We start from the raw sequence: 21834 nt of genomic DNA on the forward strand, positions 1-21834 counted from the left end.
CAGTCCCATAGGGCTCTTATCTGAGAGATGATGTAGATAAATGTCCGGAAAGCTCAAGGTGTCACACAGATGCAGAGTTTTATTATGAACACGTGAGTATCAGGTAATGTATTACTGTACTGCCTCTCTCCTGGATACCCGTGCGCCTGTGCGCTTATCTGTGCCCAGGGGTGGGGAATGACAGAAGCAGTATAAAATGATGGGACGGGAGGCATTTCACAACGGGAGGAAGTGCTGCAATCCTTGCTGTGTGTTCTTTCTAGTCTCACCTTCCTCTAAACATTTCTGGTCAGAGAAGACTGCTTCTCAGTCTAAGTCCTTTTCTTCACAGGTGGCCTGTGATGTGACAGGCTGGGCTTCCATGTGGAAGAAAGGAAGGAGGAAAAGGACTCAGCTTCAATAAGGAGGTACCACTTACAATATGTAGGGAAGGCATTTCAATAGGCGGAGAGAGGATGGAAGGGGTTGGAGCTTGTGTGTATGTGTGTGTGTGTGTGTGTGTGTGTGTGTGTGTGTGTGATGGTGGTGGTGGTATCTGGGTTTGGTTTTCTTCCAGTATCTGGTAGAATCTGTTTAGTGTGTGATCCATGCAGTTTTCAGTGAAGGGAAAGACTACTTTCTTCTAGCTCAGTGTAGTGGGGCTATTTTGGGGGCTAATAAATTGGAGAAGCAGTTCTGTTTTGAGATACAGGGACTGGAACCTAGGGCCATGCATATGCTATGTAAATTCTCTACCCCTTGGTTTCTTTTTCTTTCTTTCTTTCTTTCTTTCTTTCTTTCTTTCTTTCTTTCTTTCTTTCTTTCTTTCTCTCTTTTGTTTGTTTTTTTCTTTTTTATTATTAAATTTATTTATTTATTTATTAAAGATTTCTGCCTCCTCCCCGCCACTGCCTCCAATTTCCCTCCCCTCCCCCCGATCAAGCTCCCCCCCCCCCCTATCAAGTCCCCCCTCCTCATCCGCCCAAAGAGCAATCAGGGTTCCCTGACCTGTGGGAAGTCCGAGGACCACCCACCTCAATCCAGGTCTAGTAAGGTGAACATCCAAACTACCTAGGCTCCCACAAAGCCAGCTCTCACTATGTAGCCTGGGCTGGCAACAGATTTGTGATCTCTTTCCTGTTCTTGAGAACTGGGATTACTGGTGTGCACCACAGGAAGATGCTAGAAAAACAGTTTTTAATACAACTTAAGCTTCTGGTGCTGCTTAGTGATATTATTTTATTTTATTTTCACAAAAAGATAAGGAAAAGGAGGAGTTGGAAAATTGAGATTGGAGATCAAGTACTTATTACCTTAAGTTTGCCCAAAAACAAACAAGCAAGGACCCCAAACATTGTGCTTATAGCATAATACCTACTTACAGGTAAGACTGCTGAGTTTCAGAGAATCTGAGTGACTGCTTGAAATATACAGAGAATAAGCTGACAACCTGATATTCAGTATAAGCTCATTTTATTTTTAATCTTGTCATTTTTCTGACACTGTATTCAAGCTGGAGACCTCTAAACAGTCATTCAATGATGCAATATCGAACTACTCTTCAGAAAGTGATTTGTTTTTATTTAGATGTTGTACTCAGCAGCTTCAGACTGCATGGGTGCCTTCTGCTGTAAATCACCCTCAGCCCATGGCTGGGAGAAGGTACACAGATGAGAGGACTGTTTTAGAAAAGGACTACTCCAGGAAGGGAGAGCCCAGGAGAGACCGCAAGGAGGAGAAAGCACACAGGCTGGGCCTCAGTCGCAGGGGTTGGACTGGGATGGGGAGTTGGAAGGAACTCAGTTTGCAGTGTCTTGATGGGCACCTAGGACTCCACTATGCACTTAAGAGGATGCATACCTGGAAATCTTTGAGGAAAACGGGATATGATAAAAAAAACAATGCGAATGTTGTGGAATACTTGCCATGAGTGTTAGTAGCCGGGCGGTGGTGGCACACGCCTTTAATCCCAGCACTCGGGAGGCAGAGGCAGACAGATCTTTGTGTTTTGAGGCCAGCCTGGTATACAAGAGCTAGTTCCAGGACAGGCTCCAAAGCTACAGAGAAACCCTGTCTTGAAAAATCAAAAATAAATAAATAAAATAAGAGTGTTATTATGCTAAAAGCTCACATGCACCTCTCATTCCTTCCTCGTTGCCTTTAACACAGTGCTGATTGGCTGATACCAATTGGCCTACATTGTGTACTTTCCAGGGTTCTTTATGGAGATACATCTGGGCAAACAAGAAGCATGGAAGAGGTTATGTTTAATACTAAAAGAGTTTGTTATTTTACAAGCTTGGGCAAGCTTTTGTTGGTGCCCCAAGTTTCTCATCTTGAGGAATAATGGTACCCACTTCAGAGTAGAGTATGAGGAAGAAACAAAGAATGTATTCGAGCCATTTAGTGTCATGCAGGTTAGAAGAGGCACTCCATCAGTGTTGACTTCTGATGGTGTCTCATTTACAGTACGTATAAAAGCTATACCTTGAATTGCATTGTGTAGAGAAGTGGGTTAATCCTGTCTTTACTGTGGCTAGAAGTGGAGAATAGTGGAGGGGCTGGTGCTTGATTTATACACAGGAATCCGAGGACCCCTCAGGGGTGGTGGTGGAGGTAGTGGAGAAGCCGTACCATTCTCTTTTTTAATCCTTACATTTAAAGATCTTCATAGCTTCGGGTGAGCCATGTTTTTGTGACATCCCTAAGGTCAAGCAAGGGAAGACTATGTCACTGAGGAGTAAACTACTCAAGGCATCCTGGTGCTTGGACATTGGTGTTGCCTGAGTTGTCTTTTTTAGTTCAAGGACTTGGAGCTGAATTTTCTAAATCTTACTATTACTATAATCAGGCAGGTCACACGTGCCAATGCTTAGTGTATAAGGCCTGTGTGAGACAGATGTTCTATCTACTTCTTGCTGTGCTCAGGATCCTGAGTTCTGCTTGGGCGAGAGGTTGATGGAGTTGAAGAATCCCAAACCTTAGCAGAGCACCAGACTCCTAACTATAGCCAACAATTTGAATATGTATGAAACACCATCTTCTACCTGCACTGGCTTATTTTATGTTATTGTCTGGATACCACTTTTATCTTTATTTAAGTTAAGAAAGCAAGATTACTAACCAGAGCTCATGCATTACCAAGCAGACCTAGGATTTGAACTCAGATTGTTTTTAGTCAGCAACAACAGAAACCTCACAACATTCCTGGTTCTTGGCTTCCTCAGCTCTAATACGCAGGGCTTATATTTGAATAATATTCCTGGAGTCTTATTCTGGTGTTCATTCCACTCCTCAGAAATTGTATCCTGTGTGGAATGGGCTCAGATAAGACACCGAGAGCACTGAGCATATTACGTAGTAAAGTAAGGGACTTGGAAGGACAAATAAGGCAATGGCTGAAGGGATCATTGTGGAGAAAAACACTCACAATGTGTGAGTGGATGATGTTCACGAGCACCAGTATATAGTTCACTGGTGTGGCCTGCTCAAAGGCTTCGTTGTGTGGATCCTTGTCTTTATGAAGCTTACATGCCATTTTCTAGGGTCATTGGAATAGAAGGCTCTTTCGCCATTAATCGTTTGGTTCTAAGATATCTAGACATCTGGTGTTCCCACAGTCTGATTCCTAACAAAATTTTCATGGTGATCAGTGAAATGAGAAGCCTTAGGATAAGGAGTTTTATTGCAAAGACAGAATGATTCCCTGTTGATTGGCCCAGGCTACGACTGTTTTGATATGACCAGGGTGAGAGATGGAGACTTTTGTCTGTCCATGTTGGATTCATAGCTCATAATCATGCTTTTCATCTTAGTTATATCCTGACTCTTTAGTTGTCCATAAAAGGAGGTGTTCAGAAAGAGGAGTGACTAGGTAGGGCCTTTAAAGTTATGCCCAGTTAAAAAAATATTTAATTTTTACAATTTGCAGTATGTCATAGACTGGGAACTTTATAAAGTTAAAAATACCAGAGAAAAAATTAAAAGACAGAGTTAGAAACATAATTCTCACTTAAAGTTATTCAGGTCAATAGACACAAAATTCCTCAGATATATTGTCATAAAAGCTTTCCAACAAAGTTGTATTGTCAACAAAGCCTTTGATTTTTGTTCTTATTTCTTCCAGGACTAGTAACCCAGGTTTATGAATGACACGTGGTGCAGACATTGGGGAGGGCTCTGTCCTAATTCAAGAAAACATATTCAGTGAGAAGGGAGGGTTCTGCACCTGGATTTCAGATATAAACCAGAGAACTCAGTGAACTTGGAAGGGAAAATGATTATATACTCTTTATTAATCTCTAAATGAGATTTAGTGTTTTTTTTTTTTCAGTTCAAATTTTGGCTGCATGCCACACTATGTTAAGTAGTACTTGTGATTTTAGTCCAAGATGTTATATTCTTTATATGGTTAAGATAATTTTGAGAGAATGCTAATATCTATCACTACTTTTAAATTTCAATAATTATTGTGCTTGTTGTTCTATCATTAGTCAAAATATCATTAATTAAAATTGTTATTACAATTAAAAATATCCTAGTAACCATTTCGTACATTTTTCTATATCTTACACATACATTTAAAAACTGCTCTAAGCGTATCCAGATATGAGGCTGCCAAAGGGTCTCTATAATACAAGCAATCTTAAGAACATTTTCATGGTATTAAGAAAAGATCAAAGTACTTAGATGAAATTTTCAAGACAATTTTTTTCCCTTCACAAATCAGCAATGGTTTCCTGAGGATCTCTGACAGAGACTGGAGTTCTACTGTGATTCCGGATCAGTTATTTTCTTCTCTTTTTATTGTCTACCAATAGAGTTAATTCTGTGTTTTCTTAACACACACCTTAAAGTTCCAAGAGCTAAGTAAACTCACAGCGGAGGCAAAAGTATGGGTTATAACTGGTGACTTCTTGCCCTAAGGTCTTACAGATGTTCTCCTTAGAGCAGTTGTTCTCAATGTTGTGACATTTAAATACAGTTCCTCATGTTGTGGTGACCCCCAATCATAAAATTACTTTCGTTTTTACTTCATAACTTTAGTTTTGCTATTGTTATGAATTGTGTATATGTGATATGTAGAATGGTTTCAGGGGACCCCTGTGAAAGAGTCCTTCGACCCCTAGAGGGTTTACAACCCCACAGATTGAGAATCCATGCCTTAGAGGAAGGCTGATTATTGATTAACTAACAGTTCTGATCTTGAAAATGAGAGCTGGGCTGTGATTTGCGTTCAAAGGCTATTAACATTTTCATGATTGGCCAGGACACAATCACCCGCCCTTGGATTGCTTTCTGTGCATTGCTCTCCTCGGCCGTTACTGCTGGGCCATTCTTTAGAACCACTGGGAGCAACCGCAGCAGGCAATGAGGTTTGTCTATGAACTGCATATTCCTTTATGACTTCAGACTCGTGTGTGAGTGTGTGTCTGTGTACAGGTTGGCATGAATTTGTGCTGACCTCCTTTGGTTAAAGTGCTTTTCATACTTTGTATGGACAAAAACAACAACCACCCAACTTACATAAGCGCACACTTAAAATTTAATTCATCTATCTTTTCCCTGGGTAGGTCTATGTATCACGTGTGTTTATGCGTGCATTCCTCCAGGTCTATGCACCATCTTTAAGCCTGATTATGGATAAATCTATGTATTTGTGTATGAGGGTATTGAAGAGTGAAGAATAACATCTGGGGTGAGAATTGTTTCAGGTTCTGGGAAGGACGTGGGAAATGAGGAAAAGGAGTACCGTCTGGGAGAAAGATTGCAGCTATGTGGGACAGTCTTTCTGTGGAGCTGTGACTGAGGAGTGGTGATTACTGTGATACTTAGGACAAGTATCACGTCCTTATGGGTCTGGTGCCTTTATCGATCGAATACAGAGTTGTCTTAGGGAAGAAGTCGAGGCGACATGACTCCACATGTAATGATACTGAGATGGATATGTGAGGTGTGGGTTAGGGATTTCGTGTGGCCTTAGAGGGGAGTCACAAAGCGAATCGTGGACATTTGGACAGGCAGTGAAGTGTGGCACAGAACGAAAGTGCCCAGGGGAGGAGGAGAGGGCAATGGAGTGTTGTTGGCTTCTTCCTGGTGGCAGTTAAGAGTTACTAAGTGGCTACAGCCTATCTAGCCTTCGGTGGGCATCTCTTTTCTGATTGGCCACAGAGCTAGGAAGGGGTTACTTTTGGGGAGAGGAAGAGATTAACTCCACAGGTCTCACTAAAAAAGGCTGCGGTGTGTTCCCCACGGCAGTCTGGAGTGGTTCTGGTGTGCTGCAGGGGAACTCCTGATCTCGAAACTGTCTGTTGGTCTGGTGTCAGGAGTGGTGGACAGAGATCATTTATGGGAAAGAAAGCAGGTCAGGTGCTGCAGGGAGTGGTTCTTGGTTTACTGTCCTGGGAAAGGGGCCTGAAGGAAGTAGAATGCCACTCTCTCCAGTGTCCCGAATTCAAGAAAGCGGTCACCATGTCACTCACTCTGATGCTTTTCATCTAAACAGCCATTCTCTTCCAATGAAGTCTTAATGAACTAATAAGTTACATAACAATGTGCTCCATAAGCATGGGGTACTGAGGACTAGACGGACCTAGAAAGAAATTTCCAAGTAAAATTGGTTCAGACTCTTATGGTGGGGATGATAAGGAAGACAAAGCCTTGTATATCCTGGCCTGAAGTAACAGAAGGATAGGGTCTCTTCAAGGAGTCCTGGGGAGACTGAGGTCTAGTGTTAAATGTGCCCCTCCCCCGTGAGGTCACTCATCTGGGTAGGATTAGATTTCTTCACCTAGCTAATCGTCTCTTTCCATTCTCGAATTAGCCAGGAGATCATGGACCAACTTGCTAAAAAAAAAAAATTGCTGAATACTTCTACGAAATAACCCTGCTTGTGGGAGTCTTCTTACCGACTCATTCTGGTTCTCCACACAGCAGGTTACTAGGTTTCTTTTAAAAGACCAGCTTGGATCAGACACTGGCTTTCCTTCAGAGAAGGGGAGAGCTGTCCAGCTTTTCCAAGTTAACTGACAAGCCCACTGTAATAATTTGATCTCCATGTCATTAACTCATTTACTTTGCCCAAACAGCTATAAAATAAGCCCTGACAATTATTTATTTAAAATGGAGAAATTCTACTGGATCTAGGTGATTTATGTGTGGCAATAATTCTTATCTTTTCTGTTAGATTTTCCCTGACCAACCCGTTTATAACATTGCAGATCTTCTCTCACGTTCCTCTGCTCTTCCTCCCACCCTCATTTCCCACAAATCTGATTTAGTGTAACCTACTGCATTGTTTATTTAGCTTGTCTCCTTTTTTATGCACAAGGATTTAAGTCCCACAGAGGCAGGGGTTTTTATGTTTTAGTCTCTGAGCATAACTGGCTGGAAGAATGCCTGCACATAGTAGGAGCTTAATAAACTTCTGGAAGAATGCCTGCACACAGCAGGAGCTTAATAAACTCCTGGAAGAATGCCCGCACACAGCAGGAGCTTAATAAACTCTTGGAAGAATGCCTGCACACAGCAGGAGCTTAATAAACACCTGGAAGAATGCCTGCATATAGTAGGAGCTTAATAAACTCCTGGAAGAATGCCCGCACATAGTAGGACCTTAATAATCATGGCAAATGGACAAATAAGCTGCAAGCACACTGCCCTTCCCCTTAAACCACAGCTTTGCTAACTTTATGACAAATCAGTTAGAGCACTGAGGTGGACTGGCGGCTTTTCTCATGTAAGTCACAAAGAATGTCCTGTGGGCCCTAAACTCAAAGTGAATTGATTTACAGGTGCTTATACAAATCCCCCAGCTGCCAAGAAGACAGAATTAACAGAAAAGTTGTTTCCTTTTGTAAGCCTTCTGGCTGTCTTTAGACATAAGCTTCTTTTATGTATCTCACCTCTTAATTTAGAAACTCTTATTTTTTTCCAGGGATATACATGTTTTTCTGCCTTGGTTGAACATAGCAGGTGTTGGCATAATGCCAGCCTTGAAGGCACTGGCTTTGGCTTCAGGCTGTTGTCATCTGGGCTCTGTCACAGGTCTAGACTTTGAACTATCCAGTTTCTATGAATGGCAGTTAATTTAGAGGTGAAACGGAAAAAAAAGTAAGTTCTATTGGGCAATGGTTATGAGAACTAGAGGAAGTCATGCATGTAAGACGCCCTTAACCAGCTAGAGTGATCTGCAGTCCAGCCCTGGCTAAAGAGCCAGAGGATCCATGGTAAAAGCAGTCTCCCACAAGGCACAGCTTGTAAGACCCTGTATGCTCGGGGCACAGCAGCGTAGAATACAGGGTGGACACGGAAAGCTTGGCTCTGCAGCTCAAAGGGCAGGTCCCAGCTTCCCCTTACCTGTTGTGTGCAGGTAATGAGATCTGTCGAAACTTAATTGCTTCATCTTGGCGATGCTAGCTGTAGTTCTCAGGGGCTGCTATGAGGGCCGCACATGAGGAGAGGTAGGGAAAGTTCTGAACATTTGCTCTATCACTGTCAACTACGATTGTCGTTAGCATTAAAATTTAAATAATATGCTTGCTTAACAAAAAGGTTATTCAACGGATGATGACAGACTGTTAAAATCCCTCCCCCCCCCTTTTTTTCTTTTCAAAGCACTTGTTTCTAGCTTTTAAATTGGTCTCTTTCCATTTTCCTTGATTTTTACAACCCCATTCCTGTTTCTGGAGAGGAATAAAAGTTTCTCTCTTCACAGAAGCCCTGCCCTGGACAGAACATTACTAGCTTTCCTCCTAGTAAGAGGCACAATGACCATCTGATTCATTAGAATCCAGGGCAGGCAATGGGCTGAGTTCGGGGCATAGGGATGGTATTACAGTCAAACGTGACTCCCCTGCTGCACCAGGGTCTATCCCGAGCCCCAGTAGAAGCCCTGTGGCTGGAGGCAGCAGGAAGCCTTCACTGGGCATGCAATTTTAACTTCAAGAATGCCAACGGCACCCACAGTCACTCTTGGGGCATACCTCTCATGTTTCAACTCCTGTGCAAGTTGGCATTTAGCAAATCCTACAGCTTAGCGGCTCAAAGTCCCCCAGTGCTCAGGAAAAGTACAGTTTCTCTGTCCTTCTTCTTTTTTTTTTCTTTTATTTTAAAAAAAAGTTTATTAAAATTGTGGTTCTGATGATGAAACCCAGGTCTCACATGTGACAGGCAGGCTCTTAAACTGTCTCCTCGGTGTAAAGAGGGTGTCACCTCAAATCACAAATGGCATCATCTGTGTTCTCATTTGACATCAGGGCTTCATTTATCTACTAATTCTCCAGATATGTGGCTCCCTGTAGTTAAAACACACACACACACACACAGAGAGACAGAGACAGAGACAGAGAGACAGACAGAGAGAGACAGAGTGACACACAGAGAGAGACAGAGACAGAGAGACAGACAGAGAGACACACAGGCAGAGACATAGAGACAGACAGAGAGACACACAGAGAAAGACAGAGACACACAGAGAGAGCGCGCGAGAGTAACATCAGAATAGCCAGTGGACAGCTAGGTTGAGGAAGTCAGTGTGTGGAAGAAAAGGCCAGCACCAGCAGATTTTACAAATGATCACATGAGCTTAACTGTCCATTCAACCTGAACGGTTGTTACCAGAATCTAAAGGTCTTCTTTTGCTTAGCTTCAAAAGACACAGAACTAAAACCCGAAACCAACAAAAAATCAAAGCCTGGAGACAGAGAGATAGAAGGAATGGGCTTCCTGGAGGCCAAGCTTGAAGCAGAATAGGCTTCTCTGTCTCAAGGCTTCATCCGGTAGGTAGGGCTGGGGGCTGGGGAAGGTTAGGGGGCTGGGGAAAATGCCAGAGTTGGGCAGTCTTTCTCCATGGGGGGACTGGTTCCCATCTTGTTCTCTGGAAGTCCAAGCTGGCTAACGAAAGGGCCTCTGGTATGTTTATTTTCTATGTAGACAAAGATATTATTTTCTGTGAGTCAATTTTTGTAGGCTGGGGGTGGGGGCTGTCATGGTACCAAGCTGCAGAGAAGCAGAAGCGGTAACAGAATTTACAGCGCCAGCATTAGGGGACTGGGAAGAGTTTAGAGAATTAAGACAGAAGAGCAGGTTCCGTCTGCTTTGTTTGCCTGAGCCTCTAAGCAGATTAAGGTGCAGTCAGTTCTGTCTCTTTGCAGTGTTGTCTGTGGGAATCATAACCTTTAATGACTCTCTGGTGACAATAGTTACATTGTCACTCCAAATGTCACAAAGGCCCACAGTCTGTCTTTAGGACTCTAAGGCAATCACAGCTACACTTGTTACCCTTTCCTCTCAGGTCTTCAGGTGGGTTCAGACACACTAGTCTGGAGGCCTCTTTGGGATATTTGGGGAATGCATGGGTGGAAATTTGCCTGGACTGGGAACTTCCTGTTTTCTCTGCTTTTCTCATATTCATCCCTTCATATGAGTTTCATCGTGCACTGGCATCAATTCCCAAGTCTCTCAATGATTCCTATTATGCCCCAGTTGGCTGAACTGAGACCATGACTCCATGACTTCTGTTTCCTTAGATGGCTTCCAGTTATTCCTGCTTCAGCTTCTGATTGCTTCAGCAGTTAGAGTGCACCTTCCGTTTTATTCTCAGTCTTCCCTTTACCTCTCTTTTCTTTCTCTTCTCTCCTTCAGGCTCCGCCTTTATTTTCAGTCAGAAGGTGTTCAGGACCCTTGGGCCAAACTTCTCCACTGTTCCAGTTCTTACTCTGTATTGTTTCCTCAATCGTAAAGACAGGCCACGGAAACTGCTTAGCTTTGTTTCCTGTATCTGTAGTCTGACTTCTGGTCTAGTAGTCTTTATAATTTCTACAAAGCCTCTAAAAGTCTGTTATTCTTTCCCCAGTTCACAATGTTCGCGATTTTAGCTTTCTCTTTCTTTCTTTCTTTCTTTCTTTCTTTCTTTCTTTCTTTCTTTCTTTCTTTCTTTCTTTCTTTCTCCTTCCTTCCTTCCTTCCTTCCTTCCTTCCTTCCTTCCTTCCTTCCTTCCTTCCTTCCTTCCTTTTTTCCGTCTTTCTTTTTTCTTTTTCTTTTTCTTCTTCTGGGACACAGTGGTAATGCACTTCTGAATTCATTCCCAACCAGAGGGAGTCCTCAGAAAGAAAACCTGATAGAACTTTGCTTGAGAATTTTATTGGTTGGAAGTTTCAACGTTCTCCTTCCAAACATTTAATTTCCAATCTTCCAGCCTTGTTCCTTTGGTTCAGATACATTTTTATTTGCTAGCCATTCTTATCAAGGGATGTGCCATTATCTGTGTGGCAAAAGTACTCCCCTGGCTGGTCCTTGTCTTCTCTTCTTGAAGAGGCCTCTTCCTGCCATAGCAACCCAAGGATGGCTTATTTATTTATTTAAACAACATTTCCCACTACTTTTACATACCAACCAGTTTTCCCTCTCTCTTCTACTTTTGTCCCTTTTCCCATCTAACCCCTGACCCCCTCCGCTCCTCTTCCATCTCCTCTTAGAAAGGGACAAGCCTCTCACAGGCTTGCACAAAGCATGGCAAATTAAGTTGAGGCAGGGCCTCCTTAGATTGAGGAGGGGCAAGGTAATCCAGCATGGGCAACAGGTTACCATTGTCACACGAATGAAGAGAACCTAGGTTGGTTCCATTAGGCTCCCTGACCACTGGTCCAGCGTCCATGTGATCTCATGAGCTCAGGTCAGCTGTCTCGGGGTTTTCCCCATCATGACCCACCTGGCTCATACAGTCACTCCTCCTTCCTCTCCCCCCTCCCCACAAGCCTCTTGGAGCTCAGCTCAGGGCTTGTTTGTGGATCTCTGCTTCTGCTTCCATCAGTTACTGGATAGAGTGTCTCTGATGGCAGCTAGGATCTTAGTGAACTCCTGACCATTGCTTTTGTTCTCTTTCCCAAATGAATAGCCTCAGTCAGCTACCAGGGATTTCCAAGTGAAATCACCTCTTTCCGCAGAAGCCAAGTGTGTGTTCTTGGCTCATCAAATTAATATTCTGATTCATATGGACAAACATTGGGCAGTATTTTCCTTTTTGTATCTCTTTTTAAAAGACCCCCTTTTCCGGCTGAAACTCCAAGATGGCAAGGTTCTTCTTGTTCTCATCTTCATAGTATCTTCTTCTATCCTCATGGTGTCTTCTCCCATTCTGGGAGTACAGCCCAGCTCATCCTCTCGGCCACTCCTACATTTTTATTGTCCATTGGCATTCATTTCCTCTCCTCTGCCTTACTTTTATGGAGTCTTGCTTAATCTTAGTTTTCCTTGAATTACTTTACTAATTGACTTAGTGTGTGTTACCTTCAAGGTCCCACTAATGCAGAAAATAAAAATAAAATCAATCAGGTAATACTGGAAATGTATTAAGAAAGTATAAGCTTAAGAAAGTATTTCTCTTATAGTATCTGGAAAATGCATATTATGGTTCTTAAGAACAGTTACTACATTTAAATATATGAAGCAAAAATGATGTTTGCCAAGAATCAAGAAAACTCAAAAAACACCAATGATACTTTATTTAAAGTTCACATTTATCTATCTGCATTTCGTTATTGTTAGGTAGCATGTTGTGATAGAAGGAGCGGTGGGGCTGCGTCCCTGGCACCCGGCCGCCCGCATGGCTAGCTTATGCCCCGAAATAATTACACAGAAACTGTATTCTTTTAAACACTGCTTGGCCCATTAGTTCCAGTCTCTTATTGGCTAGCTCTTACATATTGATCTAACCCATTTCTAATAATCTGTGTAGCCCACGAGGTGGCTTACCAGGAAAGATCTTAACCTGCAACTGTATAAGGTGAGAGAATCATGGCAACTACCTGACACAACTTCTTACTCCCAGCATTCTGTTCTGTCTACTCCGCCTACCTAATTTTCTATCCTATCAGGCCAAGCAGTTTTCTTTATTAGTTAACCAATGAAAACAACAGATAAGATACAAGACCCACCTCCATCAGTAGCAAGTTATTCTGCTTAAAAGATAAAAAGTTATTACCTCTCTAGGTGAGAAATATGGTGGAGGGTTGGTCATTCATGAGGTTCAGGCTGAGACATGAACCTCATCAGTAGTCAAGGGAAGTATGTTATTTGGGGTGGACAATTTTCAAGGTGATCCAAGGTAGGAAACCCCCATTTCATGTTAGCTGTCTGAAATCTCTGTAGGTCTACTTCAAATGATTTATATGAAGAAACTGGCAGCTAGTTTCTTTAGTATAGATCCAAACAACAAAGCAGGAGGAAGTTACAATTCCATTTGCAACTTGGCCTTGAAAGCCAGGCTTCTATCATATTCTGCTACAGTAAGTGCAACCCAACTTCAAAGGGTCAGGCCAGAAGGATGCCAAAGGATTCGTGAGCTTAAAGCTCACTTTATCATGATGATTTTACATATGACCGAATTTTAGCTTGTTTCATGGACAAGTGCCCTCCTTCTGGACAGACACATTGTTCTCATGATGGAAAAACCATCTGGGTACACATTGATTCTCAGATACACAATTGCATTGATGGGATAAATGAGCACAAATGGAACTCCTGGTTTGTAGGTCTAACCAAATCTTTGCCAAGATATCATAGAGCCCATGGTGAGTACAGTTTGGCCAGATGTGGAGATGCTTCTTCATAGCATGTAACATTAGCATTAAAATAGTAGAATAAAGAATAATCTTCCACATCACAACTGTACGCGGTCACCAAAAAGAAAGAGCCCTGGTTACTTGGAATGTCACCCTAATACCCCCTCTTCTACAATGAACATATGATCTCCTTTTTCCTTATTAGCTAATTTAATTATAGTAAGTACAAAATATTTGCCTTTGTGGAATTCTACAGGAAAGGCAAATGCTATGGGATTTTTTTGTAAAGCTTTCGTTAATGCGAGGTATTGTAGATAATAACCCAGAACACTAGAGTCAGGGCACGTCTTTGTAGAAAAACACAAGGTGGACCTGTCAGAGAGAAGGGCTTCCGGCTCCGCCTTCTTTTCCATAGTAAGAGTAATTACACTCATTGTGTTGTCTTACCAGTATAAGAAAAGCAAATCCTCTTTTATCTGATCTCTGAGCAAAGAACTACGAATGCTTCTGATTGAAGAGAGGGTATATGAGAACACATTGTTGGAGTAGATCATCTCTACTCTATGATCTACTCTATGAAGAGAAAGGAACTACATTTCAGGATTCTTTCTCAAGGTCTGAGAGAGAATATAGGACATACTCTCTTGAAGTAAATAGTGCACAGTTTATAAGTCAGCCTGAAAGTAGAGGGGGGTGGTGAGGAGGGAGAGTGGCCTTGAGTGAGCAAGGCCAGTGCTCACAGGTCTTCTTTACTGCAGGTGTCTCAGATAACAGGGCCATAAAACACATAGAAGATAAGAAGGATGGCACAGCAAGTTGAGGCTGGACTTGGAGGTGGAGGAGGAGTGGATGAGGAAGGAGATGGATTGAAAAGGGAAGGGGATGGGAGGAGAGACGGGGAACTGGTTGGCATGTAAAATAAATAAAAAAAGTTATTTTAATAAAGTAAAAAAGAAGATTAAATGGTCACATCAGAGCACTCTGCTAAGAACAGAACTTCACAGTGTGCAGCGGTGCTGTCTGTCACCCAACCCCCTCACCACAACCCCTCTCTTGAAGACACATCTTTCATTACCATTGCACGTTAATAGGATTTCAGATGGATGTACATAGTCAAATCATACCTGGAAGTAAATGTATAATTTCTATATTTTTAAAATAACAATTTCTTGGGACAGAGATATAGCTCAGCAGTTAAGAGCAATTGTTGTTCTTGCAAAGAACCTGGGTTAGATTCCCGGCACCCATATGGTGACTCACAACCAATTTTCTATAACTACAGTTCCAGGGGATCTGCAACCTTCTTCTGACTTTTACAGGTATCACACACACACACACACACACACACACACACACACACACACACGGTGCACATACATGTGTGCAAGCAAAGCATTCATACATAGAAAATAAAATAAATCTAGAATAAATTAAACTCACAAATCCTCAGGGACTCATCAGATGACCTCCTTAGAAAGTGACCACTTAGAAAGTGATGCATGAAGCCCTATAATTCTAAATTCTCAAGTTTGAATTTCATCAGCTCTCATCTGCACTATTCTTCCTAAATATTGTTCCTGTTAGAAGGAACAGAGGCTCCTGGTTGATATGTAATTACAGATCAGGGTAGGGAAAGGGTAAGAGGAACCAGGGATGCCCTATTGTGCCAGAAAGGAAGAATACTATAAAAGATTCTTAGAAGTGTACCAACTTGAAGAGGCCCCTTCTGGGTAAAGATGGGTAGACATGAGAATTAATGGATTGTTAAGAGTTACATGTGCTTAAATCTACCAGTTTATGAAAATGATTAGAAGCATATTCAGTCTCCTTTGAAAGATGTCAGGAAAAAAAGGTTTTGATGAGTAGTAAATAAATGAATTAAACGTTGAACCCATTATCCCTTTGGGAAGTGCATGCTTCTGACGCAAGTCATAGATAAAGTTATAGTTCTTTCTCTAGAAATATTTCTTCTAGCAATTAACAGATTAAAGAATTGCAGTGCCCTATTTTATTATTCTTAATGGGACAATATATCTTGGAAATGCCAGTGGTTACTCGTACCACAAGAAAGAAAATAAGATTTTATGTTTCCTGGTGAAGATGCTTTGCCATCTTTGCTCCTTTGCTGCTAAAACCATAAACACTAAATCCGAGGAAATGTTGGATCCTATCAATTAGCTAGCACGAGCAGAATACAAGTAATGACGTCTAAACTGTGTGGCTTGTCTACAGAACAGGCCCTTTTGGTTAGAGTGACTCAGATATAAACTAATGACAACATATACATCTCACTTTCATCTTTGGGAGGCCCAACATTTATGAAAATTTATTTAAAAAATTATAAAAGTCATTTGAAGGATTTATAAAAGGTGAATTTCAACCTTGGTTAGGTATTCCTTATTTACAGTAAGGAATCATTGTAAAAAATACATAGGTGCCATAATTAATGTTTTTGCTGGTTGCTTTGTAAGATTTCTTGTGTTTTGAAGATAAAATGTAATATTTTCAGGTTAAGATAGATGCAGTTTGAGATTTGCCTCATAGCGGTGTGGGATCAAGGCAGCAGCTAAATCGGAATAATGCTAAAAGGAATTGGGTTTTGTTTTGTTTGAAAATTTAGGTGATAGAAAGTCTTACATACATTTGAGTTTGGGGATTAACACTTTCTAGTTATGATTAAGCCCACTTTAAATTTAAAACTGTCCTCTCTCTTTTCAGATGGCAATCCGAAGGTTTAAAAAGTTCAGCAAGTTGGAGCTCATACTCATTGTCCTGCTGCTTGTGTTGTTCATCGTTGCTGTGGTTCTAATTGTGCTCTTAGCCAATTCTACTCCATCAAATGGTAACGAGTGACTCTGGGTCTCTCCCAAATCAGAGCAAACTCACCGCCTATGGTAGCGAAGTCAAGCCTTTCTATTGCTTCATGTATGTATGAATGCAGATATGAATGTCTGCGGATTGTAGGTATCTTACTGAATATCTATAAACCACGGCAGGCCAATAGGTAGTAGGTTTAAATTCTGGAATTTTCATTTCCACATTTAATTAGCACACTGGATCTAGCTCCACAGTTGTCTTAGAAATGTATTTTCTGAATGTTATAAAATATAGTTCTGTTGATAATGATAATGAACAATGTGCTGTGTAAAAGGAAATACGTGTATATATTAACTATATATCAATTCAACTATTTAAAGCCCCAAGTTGATTCTTAAAAACCTACTCACGTTATTTTTATCAGAAGATTTTTGAGATGATATATCTCAAAAGATGGGCTAGGGTGTACTGAATGATCCAGGCTTCCCTGTCTGCCTCCCACAGAAATCACTTCTTGTGGGAACCAGGCTATCAAGAGCCAGCCTGTGACTACTGTCAAACCATTTGTTTTATCCATTCTACTCAACACCCAGCTACATCAACTTTTGCTTTTTATAGAAAATAAGATAAGAATCTCAAAGATCATTAAGTGTTATAGTTTTGCAATTCTGAAGAGGGAGCTAAAGCCTCATGCAGAAGTGAGACCAAACACAATTTGTTTAATGCATCATTTTCGAACTGGAAACCCCAGTGCAAAGAAAAACAACTAGAAGCAACATTTTCTTGTTATAATGTCATTGTTTATTAAGATAGTACTGTAAATAAAACTTCTTCTCTATTTCAGTGTGTAATAACAATGCCCTTTCTGTTTTACTGATCTTTATATTAGAAATCAGTTTTCTAGCCCTGGGTTAGTTTCTAGACTTGCCTTTTCTCACTTGGCATTTATACTTACAAAAGAATGCCACCTTCTGGAAGTGTTCTAAGGGACTGTTGCCCAAGAAAACAGAATTGAAGGCCAGGCGATGGTGGCACACGCCTTTAATCCCAGCACTCGGGAGGCAGAGGCAGGTGGATCTCTGGGAGTTCGAGACCAGCCTGGTCTACAGAGCTAGTTCCAGGACAGGCTCCAAAGCCACAGAGAAACCCTGTCTCGAAAAACCACAAAAAAAAAAAAGAAAAGAAAACAGAATTGAAATTTCTGTACTTAAGACAGCACTTTTACTGTGTTTTCTCTGCGTATAGCTCCCGCAGAGGTCTGCAGACTCTTCTAGAGGGTCAGAGATTAAGTATTAGATTGTCAGAGCTAGTGAGATGATGGTTTAGTAGTAAAAAGCACTTTCACCAAGCCTGATTATCTGAGGTCAATCTCTAAAAGTCACATGATGGAAAGATAAGACTGAGTCATTCAGGCTGTCCTTTGACCTTCAGTCAGTCTTTAGATTGACTGGCTTAGATGGTTTCTATGATCAAGTGTACCATTGCCATGGCAACATAGAATAGTTACCAATAAATGAGTGTATTTGTGTTCCAGCAATACTTCATTTATAGAGACAGGTTTTGACCTGATTTGACTGACAGGGTATGATTTACTGACATAGCCTAAAGCCAAGTTGGTGTCCAGTTTTGCAAGCTTCTAATGATGGGGTAATTTGTCTTGTATGTTCCATAATTCAGGGAACCTCCACCAAAGGAGAGGATGTTGGTATACACAGAGGTAAATACAGTTAGTAAGAACAAAACAAGGTGCTATGAAGTAAAAATGCAGAACTTTAAACACATGGAACTAGAGAGCAGTCAGGAAAGGAATCGACAGAGTTGGAAGTGCAGAGAATCCTGGTCCTCCTAAATGCCTGGTCATATATAATTCCAATTATTTTGTGTCTGCTTTTATGATATGACTCTCCTAGATTCTGACACAGCTAGCACTCCAGAGCCTACAACCACAAGAACCACAACCACAAGAACCACTCTCAGCCTTCCCACCACTCTTAGTCCTCCCAACTGCCCAGTGCTAAGTGAAGAGGAACGGATAAGCTGTATTCCTGACAAGACCCCTGACAAGGTGAGTGCTGTGCATCTTGTTCTCAGTTAATCATTCCTAACAAGGTGCAGCTTTTTCTCTTCTTCATTTTCTTCTCTTTGTTGGCCTCCCTCTTTCTCCCCTCCTCCTCTTCTTCCTCTTGTCTTCTTTTTTTCTTCTACATTTCACAGAAAGGTGTGTGTGTGTATGTGTGTGTGTGTGTGTGTGTGTGTGTGTGTGGCAGCATTAGTAGCTCACATAACTTAAACTACATCCATGTTTGTATGGTCATGTAGCATCAAGGGAAGAAGAACTAGAATAAAGCCTCGGTTGCCAGGTTCAGCAAGTTATATCAGAGAAAGAAATGACTATGATTTTAGTGTAAGTGTGTTCCATGTAAGGTTTTAGACTTAGTGAAAGTGTGTTTGTCTTTTTTCACAAGGCTACACTTGATGGCCGTCCTCAACTTTGACCACCTCTCTTCTTGCTGGCATTATGTCATATCAAAAGGTTATCTGGGGTCTACAAAAAAATTATGCATGTGCACAAAGCATGACTTGACATAAGGACAAAGTTTCACGAGTAAACTTTAGAAGGAAGAAGGTAATCAATACCAGAGTAAAGGGCTTGCAGGGACGTGGCACTTTAGTACAGCATTTCTAGGTCCCCAGCTTATGCAAATCGGAGAGAGTATTATGATAATAAAGCTATTATTGCATGAGATATGTCATTTACATTCCGAGAATCAAAATTATATCTAAATGAAAGCAGAGTGCAGCCTCCTGAGCGAAGTCCAGCCAAGTGAAACAACAGATTGGTATCAGTGGATGTTGGTGGCATGTGTTTCTTGGACACGTGTGACAGTCACTCTGTTCTCACAGTGCTGGAGAGGTCTTGATGTTCTAGAAAGTCACTGCCTCCACTCCTGGGCCCCAGTGGATTGCTATTAATGAGAGGATGGGTGTAATTGCAGTGGGTGTGTCACTGGAGAGTGAGGCATCACAACAGTCCTTTTGCTTATCTCATAAAGTAAGCAAAAATAAATAACTAAAAACATAAAGGTACCCGAGATATAAAATGTCCACCAGAAATCACGTGCATCCAAATACCTATATGTGTGATGTTTTATGGACCAACTTTTGATAGCCATTTATTCTACCTTTCCAGGAGTGCTTTATTGTTGCATAGACTTTGTAAACAAGAATATGGCTGGGGTCTCTTGGTGGAAAACAAGGAGAACAATATTGTAAGAAAGTAAATATAAGGAAAAGAGGAGATCTTGGAGGGCATAGCAGGACTCAGAAGTTATAGCTAGCAACAGCTGTTGGGGCTGAGGAAAGGTAGGTAATAGTGATGAAAAAGGAAGAAGAGGATGAGAGACTCTGAGAAAGGAGAACACAGAAGGGAGAATGAAGACAAGCATCTTAGGTATGGGCCCGAAACTAAAGAGAAGTAAGAAAGGATTTAATGGACAGAAAGAAAGAACGGGACGTGTAGCAGGCACTTAAACTCCTGTGTTGTCCTCGTGGAACTGAAGATGAATTCAAGGTGGAAGCAGTGATCAAAGCTGTACTGGTGGGGCCTCGGGCCTCGGATATTGAACTGAACCATTCTGCACAGCCCAGAGAAAGCAAGAGTGTCCAGGGAAGGCTGCCAAGACGTCAGCGTAAGTCGGAGCTTGGTGACTGAGTCCTGTCTGTCCGTATGCGCTTTGTTGTGGAATGGACAGCTGTGGCCTAGATGTGTTTTGCCAAAGCAACGTATTTTTTTTTTCTTTTTGCACTGGGTTTGTAGAAAATTGACTTAAATCAAATAATTTGTTAGTTTCCTATTATTCTAGGAAATGAGTGTACCACGCAGCTCCCAGAAGCAGATCATTTTTTCCACTGTGTTACCCTTACCGTATTTCATCGAGCTGCAGGATATCATTGAATTTCAAATGTCGTCAGTGCCACAGGAATGTTTCATTCTGCTGTTTTAATACTTTATTATAATTCTCTCCAATTAAGATGCTGTTCAGAAAGGGACCATTAGATTTTCCAACATGATGCAGCCATCTGAATAGCCTTGTGGTCTTTATGTTCATCTGTTGTCTTGCGTCTCCTTGGCCCAGCTGGAGGGAAATACTGCCACATTCAGTGATCTGCTTTCTCACAGAAGATGTTTCTGAGCTTAGGTGGTACAGTTGCTATGTGACCTGTGCGCCATCTATTGATCTAGCAGTCTATGTTATTGCTGAGGGTCTGAATGTACGGATGATAGATGTGTTAAAGGGTTGTATGGAGGTGGATAGGAAACAGTGATGAACTCCGACGACACACTGAGAGGAAGGTTCCCTTGCCGAGGCCATTGCAGTTTAATTTTATCCCTCTCATCTCCTCTGACTTAGGACAAGAAAATTAACATTATAAATGTCTCTGAAGATGATTTCTGGTTGTAAATACAATTGTTCCCTGCTCTTTTTAAAAGTGTGCTTCTAAGATTTATTTTATGTGTATAGTGTTTTGCTGCATCTATGTTTGTGTGTTATGTACACGCCTGATGATGCCCAGGGAAGTCAGAAGTCAGCCTTGGAGTCCCCAGGAGTAGAGTTGAAGATGGTTGTTAGCCTGCTATGTGGGTGCTGGAGACTGAAGAGCTGGATCCTCTGCAAAAGCACTGGTGCTTTATCTACTCAGCAATCTCCCCAGCTCCTGTTACTTACTATTTATTTATTTAATATTATAATTACTGTTATTTATTATTATTTATTATTTTGAGTTTTTTTTTGGAGACAGGGTTTCTCTGTGTAGGCAGCCTGTCTGCGTAGACCAGACAGAGACTCATGTGCCTTTGCCTGCCAAGTGCTGGGATTAAAGGCTTGTGCCACCAGTGCAGGCCTTATTTCTTGCTCTTAACAGGGTGGGGGTGGGGTGGGGTGGTGGATATCTGTGTCTAGGACTGGGGACAGCTCTGAGTTATTTTAGGAGAATTTAAAAAATTTGTTTTGTTTTTTAATTTCTTATTGATTTTATTACATGTGCGTACGTGTATATAATATAGTAATATATAATATGTACCTATTTAAAATTTTATTTTGAAGAGATTAGACTCTTAGAATCTTTTACAAAGAGTCATTTATTTTTTTTGAGAATTTCATAATATATTCCTTTCCTTTAACTCCTTTCTTTGGTTAGGATATATTTTTATTAAAAAATATATTCTAATTATAGTTTCTCTTCTCCCAATTCCTCCCAGAATCTCCATACTGTCCCAGCAAGCCAAATCCACAACATTTCTTTCTCTCTCTTACTAAGCATCTAAAAGGCAATAAAATAAAAGTAGAAAAAAATAAGAAGAAACAAACCAGAATAGGGTAAAACAAACAAACAAACAAACAAACACACTCAGGAAAAAGAAAGAGCGAAGAAAAAAAAGCTTAAGAAACACATGTAGATACAGAGACACACACAT

General features: G+C 41.2%; 1 protein-coding gene across 15 annotated transcripts in view; it reads left to right on the forward strand.

The window, feature by feature from the left end:
• The first annotated feature begins 258 nt into the window (after nucleotides 1-258).
• Mgam (maltase-glucoamylase) overlaps nucleotides 259-21834 on the forward strand; it is a 240025-nt gene continuing 218449 nt past the window's right edge. For all 15 annotated transcript variants that reach the window (XR_007592850.1, XM_050148095.1, XM_050148104.1 and 12 more), the window contains exons 1-3: nucleotides 259-407; nucleotides 16260-16383; nucleotides 18269-18423. Coding sequence is in view for 14 of the 15 variants with exons in the window: in XM_050148095.1 (XP_050004052.1) it covers nucleotides 16260-16383; nucleotides 18269-18423 (279 nt within the window). In the remaining variant the exon portion in view is untranslated. The remainder of the gene's footprint in view (nucleotides 408-16259; nucleotides 16384-18268; nucleotides 18424-21834) is intronic.

Source organism: Alexandromys fortis, unplaced genomic scaffold (genome assembly GCF_014885135.2).
Source record: "Alexandromys fortis isolate MF-2015 unplaced genomic scaffold, M_Fortis_MF-2015_v1.1 scaffold_57, whole genome shotgun sequence".
NCBI classification, from domain to species: Eukaryota; Metazoa; Chordata; class Mammalia; order Rodentia; family Cricetidae; genus Alexandromys; species Alexandromys fortis.